Source organism: Helicoverpa zea, chromosome 5 (genome assembly GCF_022581195.2).
Source record: "Helicoverpa zea isolate HzStark_Cry1AcR chromosome 5, ilHelZeax1.1, whole genome shotgun sequence".
In the NCBI taxonomy this organism is placed as follows: Eukaryota; Metazoa; Arthropoda; class Insecta; order Lepidoptera; family Noctuidae; genus Helicoverpa; species Helicoverpa zea.
Genome location: NC_061456.1, coordinates 5,173,795 through 5,191,451, shown reverse-complemented (window position 1 = coordinate 5,191,451; position 17,657 = coordinate 5,173,795). Strand labels below are relative to the sequence as shown.

Here is a 17,657-nt window from a genome sequence, read left to right as displayed (position 1 = left end):
TTCTACAGTTTTCGGCGTCGGATTCAGATATCACTCGCCGCACGATCGCTCTAGTATTTTTTCTCTGTTCAATGACGTTCTTGTTATTTTTCGAGTACTACTACCAGACAGGCATGACTCAATAAAATTATTAAGAACATTTCGTTTTGAATTTAAATATTAATTGATGCTACACTCAAAGGTTTATCCTTGATTAAACAACAATATCTTAACATTGTAACACACTGTATATTTTCAAATTAAAATAAAATACATTTATTTCAGGTTATTGTTTATTTATTTTGATGTCTATTTTAAATGGAAATTAAAATAACACTATCGAAGAAGCGATCATCATACTTATTACGTGTTAACTGCATATTTAAGACAATTAATACATAGATAATTGAAGTTACGTTAAAAAAAATAACTCCGATTCATTATAAAGTTCTTGTTCTCATCAAAATAAGGTATACAGTTTTGATAAGCAAACCATAACCATATCTGACTAATCTAATTTGACAATTTGTTTTGTCATAGTCATCCTCCTCCGACACTTTTTCCCAACTATGTAGGCGAAAAAAAAATATTATGTTGGGCTCGGTTTCCAGTCTAACCGGATGCAGCTGATAGGAGTGCTTGACAAAGAGCGACTGCCCTTGTTTTGTTATAGTATACCAACCGATTAAAAATTGTCGCCAAAATTTTGTGCATTGTAGCTAAACAGTTTGATGATATTTTCATTTACATAGGTGTGTACATTATATGGTACCATTTATGGGGAGTAAAATAAATAATTCAGAAAAAATTATGTCAGATTCACACTGTATTTAAGAATTGCATATCACAGTCATTACGTACAAAATAATAAATAGGCACAATACAATCAGTCAATGTTGATTATTCAGTAGTGGTGGTAGTCGTGTCCGTGGACGGGGGCGGGGTGGACCGACGGGGCGGAGTTGTGCACCACAGCGTTGAAACTGAAAATAAGAAGAATATATTTAAATTCAAGTCTTACAAAGAAAGCATCCATATATAAATCATTTTTGTTGTAAGTGTACATACCCATGGTGGTCGTCAGCGGTGTACTCGACCTTGCGCACGGAGCCATCTGGCTGCACCAGAGAGTAGTATCCGTGCACGGCGTCTCCGTCGCGGCTCTCGTGCTGGGACTTGTGGTCACCGGTGTGAGGGTCGGCCACGGAGTAAGAATAGTCGTATTTGGGGTGAGCCTGCAAAAAATGAAATCATGAGTAAAAACATAATATTTCCTAATAGACCCTTACCATCTATAGGTAATCAATATTAGGTACACTCACGTATGTGTCGTGTCCGTCGTAGTGTTCCACGGGAGCGGCGTAGTGAGCTACGGGAGCGGCGTAGTGCGCTACGGGAGCGGCGGCGTAGTGGGCCACAGGTGCGGCGTAGTGCGCTACTGGAGCAGCGTAGTGTGCGGGCTCATCGTGACGGACGATGCTTTGGGAGGACACAGCGTGGCCATGTCCCAAGTAACCAGCGTTGGCAGCAGCCAACAGGGCGCTCAGAGCTACGATCTAAAAGCAACAATGTGTTATTAAAATACTTTCGAAAGATGTAAATATGAAAAAATATTATTCTTATTTCAATAAAATATGGTGATTTTGTGAGTATTCCAATTTAATTATAATAATTAAAACATTCAAATAATAATTACTTTGCTGAACATTTTGCTTGTTTAATTTTCAACGGTCAAGTGTTGATTGATGTCAATGGACTTGTTGAATGGTTTTATATACTAAAAGCATAGCCGCGTGCGTCGTCATGGTGGGGCAGAGAAATGCGAGCGCGCACTTGACTTTGAATACTTTAATGTGTCTCAAGGCCGCAGTTACAATAAAGATAGAATTGATTGTTATAGTGATTTAAGCGTTATTACGTCAAAACGGACATGCAAACTTGACTCGAGATAATCTTACTTTATTGTTCGGTATTTTTATGAACCACTTGAAAAAAGATTTTGAGATGTTTAGGTAATTAATATCCCACCCAAACAAAAATGTGAAAGACTGCCAAGTTCGATAATATGGGAATGCTTCGCCTATAAAAGAAGTGAGATCTGAATAAGTACCAAGTTCCATACACATACCTCAGTTAAAATAGTTACTTTTTAATGATGTTACTTGGAAAGTTTTCATACACCTTGTTATAAACCTACTAAACGCAATGAATCAAGTATTTAATTTTCTATTAAAACTTGCTTGCTTGTTTAGAGGTATGTGTATGGAACTTGGTACTTATTCAGATCTCACTTCTTTTATAGGCGAAGCATTCCCATATTATCGAACTTGGCAGTCTTTCACATTTTTGTTTTGGGTGGGATTTCATTTATTTTTGTAAGGTTGTTTATTTTATTTTTTTCTTATGATGAAGTTAGTTAAAGGAATGTCTCATTTATACTATCTTTTAGATTTTTTAATATGCACTATGTTTCTTACAAAGAAATGAACTAGATTAACTAAATGGACTAGATTTACCAACTGACTGACATGACATGTTATCATATATTATGTTCGTGGATCAAAGTTACACATTCGTTATTTTCGAAAGTGATTCACACTTGGCCGTTTTCAGATTTTTATTTTACTTCTAACTATACTATTTTACTTCTAACTAAACTAAATACAAACCATTCGAAGATATATTATATAAATATAGATAAATTTAGTTCGTTTTAGTTCCTTAGGGGTATAAATTATCACTGGGTATAAAACACCTTCATTATTTTGAAACCGACTCACACTTGGCCATTTTCAGATTTTTCCCTTTACCTTGACATAAAGACCTACCTCCATGCCAAATTTCAAGTCAATACGACCATTGGAAGTGGTCTAGGTTTTTGATGAGTGAGTCAGTGAATCAGTCAGTCAGTGAGTGTATAGTAAAAATAGCGATTTTCTGACGTCAATATCTCAAGACCTACAATAGGTATATTAATGAAATTTTGTATTTTAGATAAGTGAGGGGGTCTCAATAGATACTAGAAATTTGATATGCGTAAATAAAATAGATTTTGAGTTACAGGGGGGTCGAATTTGGCCCGAAATGGTTCGTGTAATATAACCCACGGCCGGTGTGTCGCTTTTTTTGCTCGAACTTGGCGGACACACTGCCGTGTGTCTAGATGGTACATCAACTTTCTTCAGGCTTTCAGGTTGCAGAAGCTGTCTGAGCATTTTCTATAATAGAGAAGCAAGCACTTAATATGCATCCTTAACTTTTGATAAACTTCAAGAAGATAGTAGGTAGGTACTCCAAAAATGTATCAATTTTAGCATTAATGTTATTTTATTATGCACTATTTTTTCAAATGTAATATAATAATATTAATTTCATAATAATATTGTAAAAAAATATGGCAGGCAACAGATCTTTTCATCACACACACACACAAAATTTTACTGTATTATAATAATATATTTCGCTTGAGTATGCAATATTTTAAGCAGTAGGCTTTTTGTTTGATATGTACTTGTGTGTCGTCGTCTCAGCCAAAAAAAATCCACTAATGGACAAAGGAGTACCTAAAGCTGGGGGGATTTTACCATCCTTATTGCGCTGCGCTGGTCATGCGCATTGGTTAGCTTATGTGTGTATTCTCCAAAATTCCATTCCAAACACCAATTCCTTCCAATCCGTTACGACAATTTTCTAATTCAGTATATTTAATCTACATATTTACAAAAAAACGAAAAGTTAAAACTATGTATCAAAAAATTCATCGGCATCGCTGTCAGCGGGTGTCCAAAAGGTTTGCTGCATTGCCACGCTGAAAAGCAATGCATATTCTTTGGACCACCATTTTGGTGGACTCCACTAATCGCTTGCTTGCCACTAATCCCAAGGTTTCAACGGTCAACCCCAAACGGCTCAAACATGTAATGTGTGTGTTTGTGAAATAATGCGATGTTTTTATGTGTTTTGCTTTGTTTATAAGACCCACGAATTATACAATCGCATTCGTAATATTAGAGTCCTACCAAGTACCTAAAGATATCCAAGTTTGATGTTTTTTTTGAGACACTTAACACGTTTAATTAATAGGTTCTTTAGCATAATCTAGTAACTTTACTCTGCATCTATCTGTAGTAACAAACTGGTTAAAATATCTATTAAATCAAATTACTTGGTGACTGCAATGAGCATATTTATAAAAAGCGCTCAAAAACACGTAGGGATATCTGTATTTTTTTTTACTTAACTTTAATATAGCCATTGCTTCCTATAGTATATATTGTTATAGTGGTGCTATAATGATGTACTGCCACAATAGATGCAATGAAGTGGAGCAGTGTTCTAGTAATTTTTAACATGGGTTTATGTCTAGTTTTGAGACGTATATATCTAAGTTATCATAGTCGGCTGTTTAGGTATTTATAGAGTGCTATGATTTCCGAATTTGTGTCATTACCCTAAGTTTATTTGTTGTATTGTCTCTTCTAGTGACGTTCATTTCTAGTCCCAATGATTTTGTTAAAATCTAGTTATAAATATTTATTATCTGGTTGGTTTTTTAATCTAAAAACTAGCTGACCCGACGAACTTCGTACCGCCTTTTCCTTACTTGCTCACCGTTTAGACCTACCCTGGATTACGACAAACATTTTAAAACCAAAATCAGCTCAATCGGCCCAGCCGTTCTCGAGTTTTAATCAGACTAACGAACAACAATTCATTTTTATTTATATAGATATAATATATATAGGTAGACATAATTAAGGCTGTGCTGTGTTTTCAAATAATTTATATTTTGCATCTCATCTCATATCACATTTGCATACAAATAAATAATAGTTGTCTATAGCTAATCGCTCAGTAGTGGTGGTAGTCGTGTCCGTGGACGGGGGCGGGATGGACTGAGGGGGCGGAGTTGTGCACCACAGCGTTAAAACTGAAATTAAGAAGAAAGTATTTAGATTTATGTCTTTCAAAGTAAGCCGTACAGAAGTCTGTTCTGGTAGTAGCGGTACATACCCATGGTGGTCGTCAGCGGTGTATTCGACCTTGCGCACGGAGCCATCAGGCTGCACCAGAGAGTAGTATCCGTGCACGGCGTCTCCATCGCGGCTCTCGTACTGGGACTTGTGGTCACCGGTGTGAGGATCGGCCACGGAGTAAGAGTAGTCGTATTTGGGGTGAGCCTGCAATAAATTAAATCATGAGTAAAAATGTTATATCCCCTCATAGTCCCACAGGTGATTTAATAAATTTTAGGTATTCTTACGTATGTGTCATGTCCATCGTAGTGAGCTACGGGAGCGGCGTAGTGAGCTACGGGGGCAGCGTAGTGCGCTACGGGAGCGGTAGCGTAGTGGGCAACAGGTGCGGCGTAGTGCGCTATGGGAGCAGCGTAATGCAAAGGAGCAGCACGGGCTTCATCGTGACGAACAATGCTTTGGGATGAGACAGCGTGACCGTGGCCGTAAAGGCTGGCGCTGGCTACGGCCAAGAGGGTGCCAAAAGTTACAATCTGAAAAATAAAATTCACTTGTCATTAGACCACTGTAAATCACAAAATCTTAAATGCATGACACAGGTCACACACTCTTATATTATTATCATATTTTATCACTCACTTTGCAGAACATTTTGGTGTATTGTATGTTAGAATCAAGAGTAGATTGATGTCAATGGAACTGTTGAATGGTTTTATAGATCGCGGTCAAAAAATGTTATCGCAGTGGGGCACACAAATGCTTGCACGCACCTTGACTATGTATGTAACTATAACAACGTATTTCAGACCTTGTAAGTTACAGTTCCGACTGTAATGCGTGCTGAGGTTGTTGTGTATGAAGTGATTGAAATAGTTTTTTTTAGGGTGAAGTGTGCATGTCACCAAAAAACCAATAGGGTTGTTTTCTCATGAGGGATATGGTATGTTCCTGTATCAAAAGTAATATTGTTTGCCAGTTAATTAAAAAAAAAATATCGAACCCCAAGTGTGGAAAGTGGTAGGTTTGTAACAATTAGTGGTATGTTTTTAAATTATATCCGTTGTGTGTATATTGTGACTATTGTGAGTCATAAGATGAGCGGTACATAATGCAGTATGTGCGGAGAAAATAAGTGCAATTCTATTTAAAATTCTACTGTTGAATAAATAGTTTACTTTTATCCTTATAATGTATGTATAATATTCTTAACTAGCTTTCGCTCCCGTCAACTGACTTCTCTACTTTATCCTATTTTTAAGAACTTTCATAAGAACCTTCTCCTGACAATAACAAACACAACAAAAAAAGAATTAGCCAAATTGGTCCAGGCGTTGTTGAGTTATGCGCTTACCAACACATTTTGCGATTCATTTTTAGGGTTCCGTACCTCGAAATAAAAAAACGGAACCCTTATAGGATCACTTTGTTGTCCGTCTGTCTGTCTGTCTGTCTGTCTGTCTGTCTGTCTGTCTGTCTGTCTGTCTGTCTGTCTGTCAAGACCCTTTATCTCAAGAACACGTGGACGCATCAAGCTGAAATTCACATGAAATACTCAGGTCTGTTGTCCCTTTAAGCTGTGAAAATATCAAACTTCTAAGCCAAGCCAATCAAAAGATACAGCCGATTATGTCGATATTTTCAGCAAATTTTCGACACTCGCAAAGGAATCAAAACCTACAGGATACTTCCCGTAAACTCAGAGCCTTGAAATTTGGCATGAAGCATTGTCATATAATGCAAATATAGGAAAAATTTCGAAAATCTCATTTTTTTAGTTATATAATATAAAAAAAAATATTTTAATAAAATGTAACTTACTACCTTATTTCTCACGAACGAATAAAGGTATCAAATTGAAATTTATACCAAATACCTAAGTCTATTGTCTCTTTAGGCAGTGAAAAAATCAAACTTCTAAGTTAACGCGATCAAAAGATACAGCGGTTATACCGACACCTTAGACGAATTTCCGTCACACGCTAGGGAATCAAAACCTACAAGGTACTTCCCGTGAACTCAGAATCTTGAAATTCGCCAAGAAGCAACGTTATATAGTACAGATAAAGGAAAAATTGCGAAAATGATAAATTTGAAGTTACATAAAATATTACAAACTCTAAACTGTAAAAAATTTTAAATCATTCAAAGGTCATTGGGCACCTTAGTATGGAAACCATACCCACGGCGGATACGAACGAAATATAGCGCAGTGTCGTGATAAAGGCTCTGATTTACTATGGCATTAGTCGCATCAATGTGAACCATGGGAATCTAGAGAAAATCAGGTGTAAACATCAAATATTTTCCTCATTTCAATGGGGAATTTAAACAACCAAGTTTGACGGATTTGAGAAATCATTTCTTTGTAGTGAAAGAGTATACTCGCCGTTTATTTCCAATGTCATCAGGTCAGGATCTGATGACGGAAATCCTGAGAAATCGAGGGCAACTATCAGAAATTGTAGGCCCATAGGATTAAAACTTGATTCTCAGATGTATGTCTGGTGACTATCAAAGAGTGAAGGTTAGGAAGTTAGAGCTTACCTGATGATGGAGACGTGAGAAAGTCGAGAGAACTCCTCAACGGTATGTTTTAGTTACGTCGTGTTTGGGCTTATATTATTCGTATTGACGAGGACTTTTCACAAAAGTTAAAAATAAAAACTTTTTACAAAAAAAAAAACAACTTCTAAAAACAACAAGAAAACTGTTTATATGCATCGGTCTAGATCTCGGTGGTTAAATAAATATAGATGCATCCTCTAGACACCGACTTCTAGACCGATGCACCTAACATCTTTTTAATTTTTTTCTTGCTTTTGTTTTCTTGTTGCTTTTTTATATGTTTGAAGTTGGATTTGTTTGTAAAATGCTACAAAATAAAATAAAGCCGACTTTATAAAACAAAGAAAGGGACAGAATTACACTTTTGTCAAGGCTCCAGAAACGTAAAGCCAGCAGCCCTGAATCCTACTCTCTAGCAGTCGTAGTTACAATTCGACAGTTATAAGTCGTCAGGCAGTTTCGAAAAAAACCTGAAACTGATGCTCGTTAGGTGATTAATCCCTCAAAAATAAAAGATCCCATTAGTAGTGAATTATCATCACCTTAAATAAAATAAGCTCCAACACAAGGTTACGTTATAAATTGTAAAGGAATTCCCGTAACTATATCTGATCTTTGCTATCGATCCCACAATGGCAGTCAAACCTGTCTATGTGGAAAGTCTTCGCCAATACAAATAAAATAAGCCCAAACACGTGGTAGTTGCAACATACCGTTCAGGAGTTCCCTCGACTCTCTGTAGTCTCCATAATCAAATCAGCTCCAAACCTTCACTGTTTACCAGTACCCTCAAAAATACACTCACATGTCTGGTTTTGACTCGATGCGTGCCTACAATATTCAAGAGTTGCCCTCGATTTCTCAGGGTTTCCAGATCCTCATCAGATCCTGGTCATCCGAATTAGCATCTTCCTTCTTTATGAAAAGTCTTTAACAAAAAAAACTAGCATTGCAACCTGTACAATCCTCTGAAACTGCTTTTTTATATTTTTCAAACGATCCTGGACATTCGTCTCCATGGAATTTTAATTTGGATGCATGGATTTGTACGGAACCCTCGGTGCGCGAGTCCGACTCGCACTTGGCCGGTTTATTATATTATAGACTAGCTGTTGCCCGCAACTTCGTCTGCGTGGGCAATATAGAATCGTCAAAATACTACTTATCCCGTAGGTGCATTCTTTCACGTGACAGTATAATTAGGATTAGCACTTCGCAGTCGCATAGATTCATTGATCAAGGTTGTGTTGTGGATGTGACCATTTTTCTAAACAAAAGAAGTAAAGTTTGTGACGTTGTTCAGCCAATTTGGAAAATTATTACGTATGGTGCGTAAGTAATTTTCACAGGAAACAGCTATAATCTATGTCTACATGCTTTGAGTCTGATAAAGCTGTCATTTGTACATTTTCTGCAGCTGCTGCGACTAATCAGAAGCCAGAAAGTCTGTCAGTCTTACTAGAATATGGATATCGTCTTGTGTAGTTGACTGGATTGTAGATAGGTAGTCGCTCCAAGCAACATATTGGTACTAAAACAGATTCGGTGACTGGAAGCCAACACCAACATAGTTGGGGAATAGCTGGATGGATGATAAAATGAGTCATCATCATCTGCAGGCGCATAGGGTAGGATAGTTTCACTTACTCATGGTAAGGCTGACCCCACATTAGGCGTGCGCGATCCTCGGGCGTGTGAACGTCGCGTTTTACTGCCCTGCGGCATGTGTGAAGAGTGCAAGCGACGCGCTCGCGGCGAGCACGCGGCGCTCGAGTTGCGTTCTTACCCCTTCGCCTGCTATCCCCGCCGCCCGCTAAACGCCTTAGCAGTTAAACGTCAAGGAGAGCGGCGCGTGCGCGCCGCGAGCGCGCTGCAAATGCCGCAGGGCAACAAAACGCGACGCTCACGCAACGCGCTCGCGACGCACGCGCGGCCCCTGCGCTACTCACACGCCCGAGGATTGCGCACGCCTAATGTGGGGGAGGCCTAAGCCGGGACTCCACCGAAATGTTTGCATTAGTTCACGAATAGGCAAAATGTACGTATCTGTGAGTCCACTTCATGTGTCCGTACTTGAAACCTGTAGTTTTGCCAAGATTTTCAGAATGTACGCTCGCAATTTGTCATTTCTTGGTGGAGCCAGCAAATCAAAAGAAACATAAGTGTTGTATACTGTGCGTCACTACCGCACACCGGGAAAATTTCGCTCTTGCGGAGGACGTTTATATACCATATTTTGTGTCACACGTAAACAGGACGACAGTAAGTATCCACCGAAACACTTTCAAAGATCTGATGAACGAACAAATCAGACCTGACTTGGTCACCTGGGGCCAATCAGAGCTCTATGAAGCGATCATACGCTTTGGCTCCTACTGTTATTGTGGTTTCTGAAAATTTATTCACCTCATTCAACGATGAATGTAATTCTGATGGTACTATTAAGAACACTTGTTAGCGCAGAAGCTGACGTTGGCAGGTCAACTCTTTTGACTTCTCGAATAGGATACCATTGGTTTTTGTGCAATGCACACCTGCAATGCATTCTGGATTAGGATAGGATATAGGTGGATAGGATTTGCAACAGAGAACAATTCTGTCTTTGTGATTAAATGATATCAAACGTAGTTTTATATAAAAGGTGTTTTTTAGGGTTTTTAGACTTGGCTCGGGTCTTACTGAGACTGTTCGTAATCGTGAACAGTGTATTTGCGATCAGAAGTTGAAAGTAAGCATGTCTCTGGTATGCGGCGCGTAATTTGTACGTTTTCAGACGCATAAAGCATTTTACGTGTGTATGGTATTAAATAGAGAGAGCTCCCATTTCTTATCTGCACTTTGTATCTGGGCTTGTTTTTAAAGCTACAGAATCCTACATTACCTTCCTCACGCTTAGCAGCGCTTGCGAAAGATAGATCCTCATTTCTTCTAGGATTAAGTTTACATATTTTGCATCAGAAAAAATAATTAAGGTCTACTTAATACTACTCACTCAAAGTAATTTGTTTTAAGGCCACCACATTAGTGGAAGATAAGCTAAACTATGTTTATGAAAAAATCCTGATATGAACTCCATCTGTAACTTTCAATGATAATTAATTGTTCCACTAAAGTCATCATTTTTGACATAATGTTCAAAAAATAATTTAGATGGCACCGTTTTAAATTTGGCTAAGAACTATTAATTTTCTTTTCATCAAGGTAATAATTATAGTTGGATTTTGATGTGGCACGGCAAACTGACAAACACTATTGAAATGTCTATCGAAAAATTACACTACGTGTTAAAATATGGTGAATTACGGAAAATACACAACTCAATCTGTTGAAATAATAATCCTCTATAAAGTATGTATGGTAATATTGTCATTTACCACCTCGCTCCTTTGACAAATTGATGATGTATTTTATTTACCACAGATGGAGCTACTTTAACCTTGGCTAAACAAAATTTTCATATTTTTTTTCTTCCGAAGATACTTATAAAGGTGTGATTTTCTGTGTAAAGATTAACATAGGCCGATCAACTAATATAAGTACAACATTCAAATGTACAGTTTTGACAAATAGATTGCGTGTCGTAATATTTTACATCTTGAATTCACATAATTAATCATATCTTTTGATAGAGTGAATCGATTTCGATGAAACAAAAACTAAGTAATACCCCAAGTTACGTAGAATTTTTGTATATAAGCATTGTCTGCATTTAATTCGTAGATTTTACGTGAATCCCGAACAAACAAACAGATAAACAGACAAACAGACAAACAGACAAACAGACAAACAGACAAAAATGACAAAAATGATGGAAATGGGTTCTGTTAGTTATTCTTTAACATGCTGGCTATTTTTTTTGTCAATTTCTTCAATGTACAAAAATTACTTTTCTACAGATTTATTATATGTATAGATTATGAATAAAAACCTTTACTACTGTCTACTGTGATGGGATGCTAATGGACTAGGAATGGGGAAACTACGGGAACTATGGCACCTGCCGGTGACAATGTATTAAATAACTGTAAAAATGGCAGGTGGAGACTCGCCACCTCTATATGTTCTCATGTAAGGAGATTAGCCAACTACGCAGGACGTATTATAGTGCACAAGCATTTGCGCAGACACAGGTGCACTCACTATTCCTTAACTCTCATAGCCCGATGGGACGGTAATCCGACACGATCGGAGAGAGAACAGGCGCAGGACCGACATTTACGTGCTCTCCGATGCACGGGTGTATCAATCACCAGCTTCCAAGCTCCGGGCTGCTTTGTGAAAGTCTTCTAAAACCCACAAAGCGATTTCGGCCCGACTCGGGAATCGAACCCGAGACCTCGTGCTCAGCAGCCGCACTTGCGACAGCTAGACCAACGAGGCAGTTAAAACAACGCAATAATACATATTTATCGGAAATATTTTTTTATTGATGAAGCTTGTTGAAATTCATCATCACCACATCACCACAGGCTCTCAAGCACGTGTTGCCTCCCACACAGAGACCGATTGAGCGTTAATCACCACACTCTTGTTCAATTCGGCTTGTTAATCTCTAAATAGAATCAACAAAGAAAAATATCCTTTGTATATTATCAGTTTATAAATCAACTAAAAGACTTATTCATTCCTGCACTAATGCAAACTTATTGAATTCCTTCTAGTTTTATTTCTCGGAGTCCATAGTTATCCACAGTAAAGGCGTTGTAAATCGTATAGACTGAAGATTTTGGGTTCTGGTAGGTTATAGGTAATTTCAAATTAAATTCGCAAACCAAATAATTTTAATTTGATTTATTTACAGGATAAGTACATTATTTACAGAAATAAATATGAAGAAATATCACAGTCAGTTATTGATCGCTCAGTAATGATGGTAACCGTGTCCGTGGACGGGGGCGGGGTGAACAGAGGGGGCGGAGTTGTGCACCACAGCGTTGAAACTGAAAATAATATTTTTAGATAAATATTTTTGACGATTCAAATGTAGCATTCGACTTATAAAAAATACTTTGGTTCTTACCCGTTGTGGGCATCAGCAGTGTATTCAACCTTGCGGATGGAACCGTCAGGTTGGGCCAGAGAGTAGTATCCGTGCACGGAGTCTCCGTCGCGGCTCTCGTGCTGGGACTTGTGGTCACCGGTGTGAGGGTCAGACAAGGAGTACGCGAAGTCGTATTTAGGGTGAGCCTGCAACAGTTTTGTTGAGCGTTAAGATTACGCAGTTTGATGTATAGTTGAATGACATCTTGCCAACCAAAAAAGTGTACATACGTATGTGTCGTGTCCGTCGTAGTGGGCCACGGGAGCGGCGTAGTGCGCTACGGGAGCAGCGTAGTGCGCTACGGGAGCGTAGTGGGCAACAGGCGCGGCGTAGTGCGCTACGGGGGCAGCGTAATGTGCTGACTCGTCGTGACGGATGATGCTCTGGGAAGACACAGCGTGGCCATGGCCCAAGAGACCAGCGTTGGCGGCGGCCAACAGGGCGCTCAAAGCTACGATCTGAAAATATAGGAAAGTTAGTAAAAACTCCTTCCAAGTTTTTCAAAGTGCTCCAAACGAATTATGTATTTTTTAAACGGTTTTATTTAGCACACCCCGTTTGTTTTATTATTTATTCATTCTTGGGTCAAATTTAGAAATTGAAATTTCAGTGCCTTCCTGTTGTCAGATTGATCTGAAATTTGGTACACACCTTTAATTCCGATGACAATACAATATAGTAATATCAATAACATTGTAAATCCAAGATGGCCGCCGGTACAAAATGGCGGATTACATATTTTTCCACAACCCCCTCAATATGGGTATCAAATGAAAGGGCTACTCAAGTAAAATACTGTCAGCAACCCCAACGGGGCCCAACAGGGCCAAGGCCTGCCTGGGCTGCGGGATTGTCCTAAAGAGTTACCGTGGTCGTGGTACATAAAAGGCCTACGACGAAAAAGAACGGTTTTTAGTCAGTAAGAGTCTGGCACTCCCTCACCGCTGCTGACCCATGTATAGAATGAAGAATATTCGGTAGGCATTTTCATTAAATACTAAAAACTAGATAATAAAAAATCGGTAAAAAAACTTTTAAGTTAAACGGTTTTATATCTTATGTGCACTGAAAAATAAAAAATAAAAAAACAGTTACTTACCTATAAACCTACGTAGGTGGTCCCGGTCATATTAGACTAAAATAAAAACGTGGGGCCCTCTGAAATCCTACTTATGGCAAAGCATATCTTTATACTTTGGTAGATCGTGAGCTCGGCGTTCGCTGATGAAGCCGCTACGGCTGATTATTGATTGTCAAAATCTCCAGTTATGATTATAGTAAGTCGATGCAATCCACACCTATTATACCTCTAGCTAGAAGAAAGTATTACAGCAATAGTTACGGAATGGGCCCCACGTTTTTATTTTAGTCTAATATGACCGGGACCACCTACGTAGGTTTATAGGTAAGTAACTGTTTTTTTATTTTTTATTTTTCAGTGCACATAAGATATAAAACCGTTTAACTTAAAAGTTTTTTTACCGATTTTTTTTATTGTTAAACTCACTTTGCTGAACATTTTTGTTGTATTGTTTGCAACGATCAAATGCTGATTGATGTCAATGGACTCGCTGAATGGTTTTATATACATATAAATCGCAAAGTACGTGGGCGGTGGGGTTAAGAATGCGCGCACTTGCTTTGACTGGCAGGTATCGTATGTCCACAAGGTTGTTTTAAATATTAATTGATACCTATTAAATTCTTTCATAGTGATAACGTTTCAAACGAAAGTTTATTTTATCGAAGCTCATTGTTCATGGACATGTTCTACAGCCGCTTTGTTTTCTAAGGAAGCAATATGCAGTACAACAGAGGAACAGCAGTATAAGTCAAAGACGAAATGAAAATATTACTAATCATTCATATTTATTTATTTACAAACAATAAATAACGTTGAGTTCATCAATGGCACCTATGTTGTGCATGATATGATTATTGGTATATTTGAGCACCTTAGTATGCCGACCTAACATATAAATAAAATAGTGTAACATATTCTATAAAAGCATAATAACAAACGAATGCACTTTCGCATTTCCAGTTTCAGGATAATATCTCAGGACGCCTGTAACCAGGCAATTCAATATTTCAGAATAACAACTGGTTTATATTGAATGGGTCTTATAAGGAACAATAAATAAGGCATTGGAATAATTTCATGTGACATAATAGCTGACACATTAACTGTTATCAAAGCAAAAGCTTTCTATTCTGGTTTATCTGGTTTTATTCGACCAAACAGCCCTATTACTGGTCCTAGGAGAGCATTGAGTAAGCTTGAATCCTTCCTTACAAGCTTCCACTAAACTGTGGTGCTTCAAAAATGGAAGGGGTCATCAATTCGACTGAGTCATGTTAGAATTGATGGTTGAACTTGCGAGTTCGACCTATGGTTCTATTTGGGATCTGATAACGGAATCCTGGACTATCGAGAGAACCATCTTTAGGGAAACTTGCACACTTAATATATGGCCAACCTTTGTAATATACTGGGACAATAATATCACGCCCGCCTATCGCTTCTTTATATTAGTTTTATATAGAAAAACAATGTAGCTCAGCTGAGTTGTACCATCGTATCAAGAGTTCAAACGTTATAAGGTTTTTAAGCCGTTCCAAGAAACTATAACAATACCTGTATAAGTAAGTATAAGTCTGATAGACAAAATAAATAAAGATAACAATGGACTCAACATTGCAACGAAGCGCTGAAATTTATTATTATTAACTAGCTTCCGCCAGCGGCTTCGCCCGCGTGGTGTGTCAATAAAAAGTAGCCTATGTGTTAATCCGGGGTATCACCTATCTACACACCAAATTTCAATCAAATCGGTCCAGCCGTTTTTGCGTGATTGAATAACAAACATACATCCATACATTCTCACAAACTTTCACATTTATAATATATGTAGGATGTAGGATGTAGGATGTAGGATTAACACATTTTAAGGTCCGAAAATATTATGAAAGATGATTAATTACCACAATTACTAACAATGAGGTTATTATAAATTAGTGAAAAAAATGAATTTAGATAAATTGATATCTTACTGTTTATCACTGGAATGCACTGCTGTATAGAATTACTATCAACACGATGATTGCGAACTTATTGGAAATATTATTTTCATACTATTTGTGTTAGATATTAATCAAACACTTTTAATAGCATATAATTGGTGAAATTATTAGCCCCTCGGTATCTGTCGTTATGAATGGAATTCGCGTAGGATTTAACAGCATTAACGTAACTGTAAGTAGGTAGACAGATAACAGTCCGTTAAAGATTGGGATATTTAGATTATGTCATAATTATGTAGGAATTCCACTTTGTACCTACACAGCTACGCAATAGCGTCCTAGAAAGTAGTCAGTTTGTTATGCTAACTTATTTTCTTCATGAGGTAATAGACCCAAATGATATAATTTCGTGTTTCAAGTTTGAAATGTCCACTAAGGAAATTATATTTATATATTGTACCCATATTGGGCACATTTTATGTTTTGTTGCCTAAAGAACTGTGAATGCTACAGTTTTTTTCGTAGTAGGTTATTTGGTAATTGAAAGAAAGAAATAGATTTTTCAGTTATATTTTATAGTCATCATTTCACATTCATACAAAAATATAAATAGGTAGGTTGCAGGTCAAACATTCATTAACAATCACTCAATTAGGAACGTTCAGTAATGATGGTAGCCGTGGGCGGGAGCGGGGGCGGGGTGGACGGCGGGGGCGGAGTTGTGCACGACAGCGTTGAAACTGGAAAGAATAAAATTCACGTTAGTCCTATATTAGGTAATAAAAAAAAAAACACTTTTTTTTCAAAAGTTTTGTTTTTAGCTTACCCATGGTGGTCGTCAGCGGTGTACTCGACCTTGCGCACGGAGCCATCGGGCTGCACCAGAGAGTAGTATCCGTGCACGGCGTCTCCGTCGCGGCTCTCGTGCTGGGACTTGTGGTCACCGGTGTGTGGGTCGGCCACGGAGTAAGAGTAGTCGTATTTGGGGTGAGCCTGCAATTTAAAGAAACGTTTAGGGATTTGGACATTCTCAATGAAATAAAATTTTAAAGCTCTTGTTGTATAGGTAAGCTTACGTATGTGTCGTGTCCGTCATAGTGGGCTACGGGGGCGGCGTAGTGGGCTACGGGAGCGGCGGCGTAGTGAGCGACGGGAGCAGCGGCGATGTGAGCGATGGGAGCGGCGTAGTGAGCTACGGGAGCAGCCGCGTAGTGAAGGGGAGCAGCATGGCTCTCGTCGTGACGGATGATGCTTTGAGAAGACACAGCGTGGCCATGTCCCAAGAGACCAGCGTTGGCAGCAGCCAAGAGGGCGCCGAAGGCTACGATCTAGAAAAGCGAAATTGAAATATTTTTAAATGTGCTTTTGGAATGAAAATATTTTTTAAACTGTGATTTAAATTTTGAAATTTAAATTTAAAAAAAAATGGAGTAATCTATATTTTATGAATATTTATTTTGTAATCAATATTTTTTAAACAATTGTAGCAACTCACTTTGCTGAACATTTTTGGTGTGTTTAGATTGTAAGAATCAAAAGTTGATTAATGTCAATGGTCCTGCTGTATGGTTTTATAGAACGCGGGCGGCGTGTGCGCCGGCGCGGTGGGGCGGAGAAATGCGCGCGCACCTTGACTCTATAACTTTGACATGTATCAAGGTCGCAGTTCCTACAATACGAGACTAATACGTACGCATTGATTTGTGTCCGGATCTACATTAATTAATACGTAGGCGTCTATTGTTAATTATTCCGACAATGTGCCAATGGCTCTATGAACTATTTATAATATCAAAATCGTGAATTATCAATCATTGTGATGTGATTTACTGATTCGCTTTACGGATTGGCAAATCTTGTGAGCTGAATACTTCAGATGCTTTTTGGTTAACTACTCTTTTATTTATTGTCATGAAAATAATATAAAGAGGAAGAAAAAAAGGCTTGTTTTATATCTAATTAAAAAAATTGTTTATATTGATTTAATTATTCTATTAACCAAAATATTTATATTCATAAAATAAGTTTTAGCTACATTAACATGATTTTAAAATGTTATTTATAAATAAAAT

The 17,657-nt window shown here is 38.0% G+C and overlaps 1 protein-coding gene across 7 annotated transcripts; it reads right to left on the bottom strand.

Moving 5' to 3' along the window:
• Positions 1–787: 787 nt before the first annotated feature.
• Positions 788–17,205, bottom strand: LOC124630826 (cuticle protein 7-like). Of its 7 annotated transcripts, none has more exons than XM_047164841.1 (4): positions 14,069–14,088; positions 1,302–1,535; positions 1,048–1,214; positions 788–962 (listed from the first exon to the last, which is right to left on the bottom strand). In XM_047164841.1, the coding sequence occupies exons 1-4, from the start codon at positions 14,078–14,080 to the stop codon at positions 884–886; spliced, it is 492 nt and encodes a 163-aa protein (XP_047020797.1). In that variant the 5' UTR covers positions 14,081–14,088; the 3' UTR covers positions 788–883. The 7 variants fall into 7 exon arrangements, with proteins under 7 accessions (XP_047020797.1, XP_047020795.1, XP_047020800.1 ...); XM_047164839.1 differs by lacking the exon at positions 14,069–14,088 and adding an exon at positions 1,676–1,709; XM_047164844.1 differs by lacking the exons at positions 788–962; positions 1,048–1,214; positions 1,302–1,535 and adding exons at positions 4,831–4,909; positions 4,993–5,159; positions 12,792–13,019 and having other exon boundaries at positions 14,069–14,110.
• Positions 17,206–17,657: the final 452 nt, after the last annotated feature.

Excerpts from the sequence above, each read along its gene's own strand:
- LOC124630826 (XM_047164838.1), bottom strand. Across the intron at positions 16,579-16,661 it reads ATGACGGACACGACACATAC|GCTCACCCCAAATACGACTA; the intron begins GTAAGCTTACCT and ends TTTAAATTGCAG. Across the intron at positions 16,326-16,411 it reads ACCGCTGACGACCACCATGG|TTTCAACGCTGTCGTGCACA; the intron begins GTAAGCTAAAAA and ends TATTCTTTCCAG.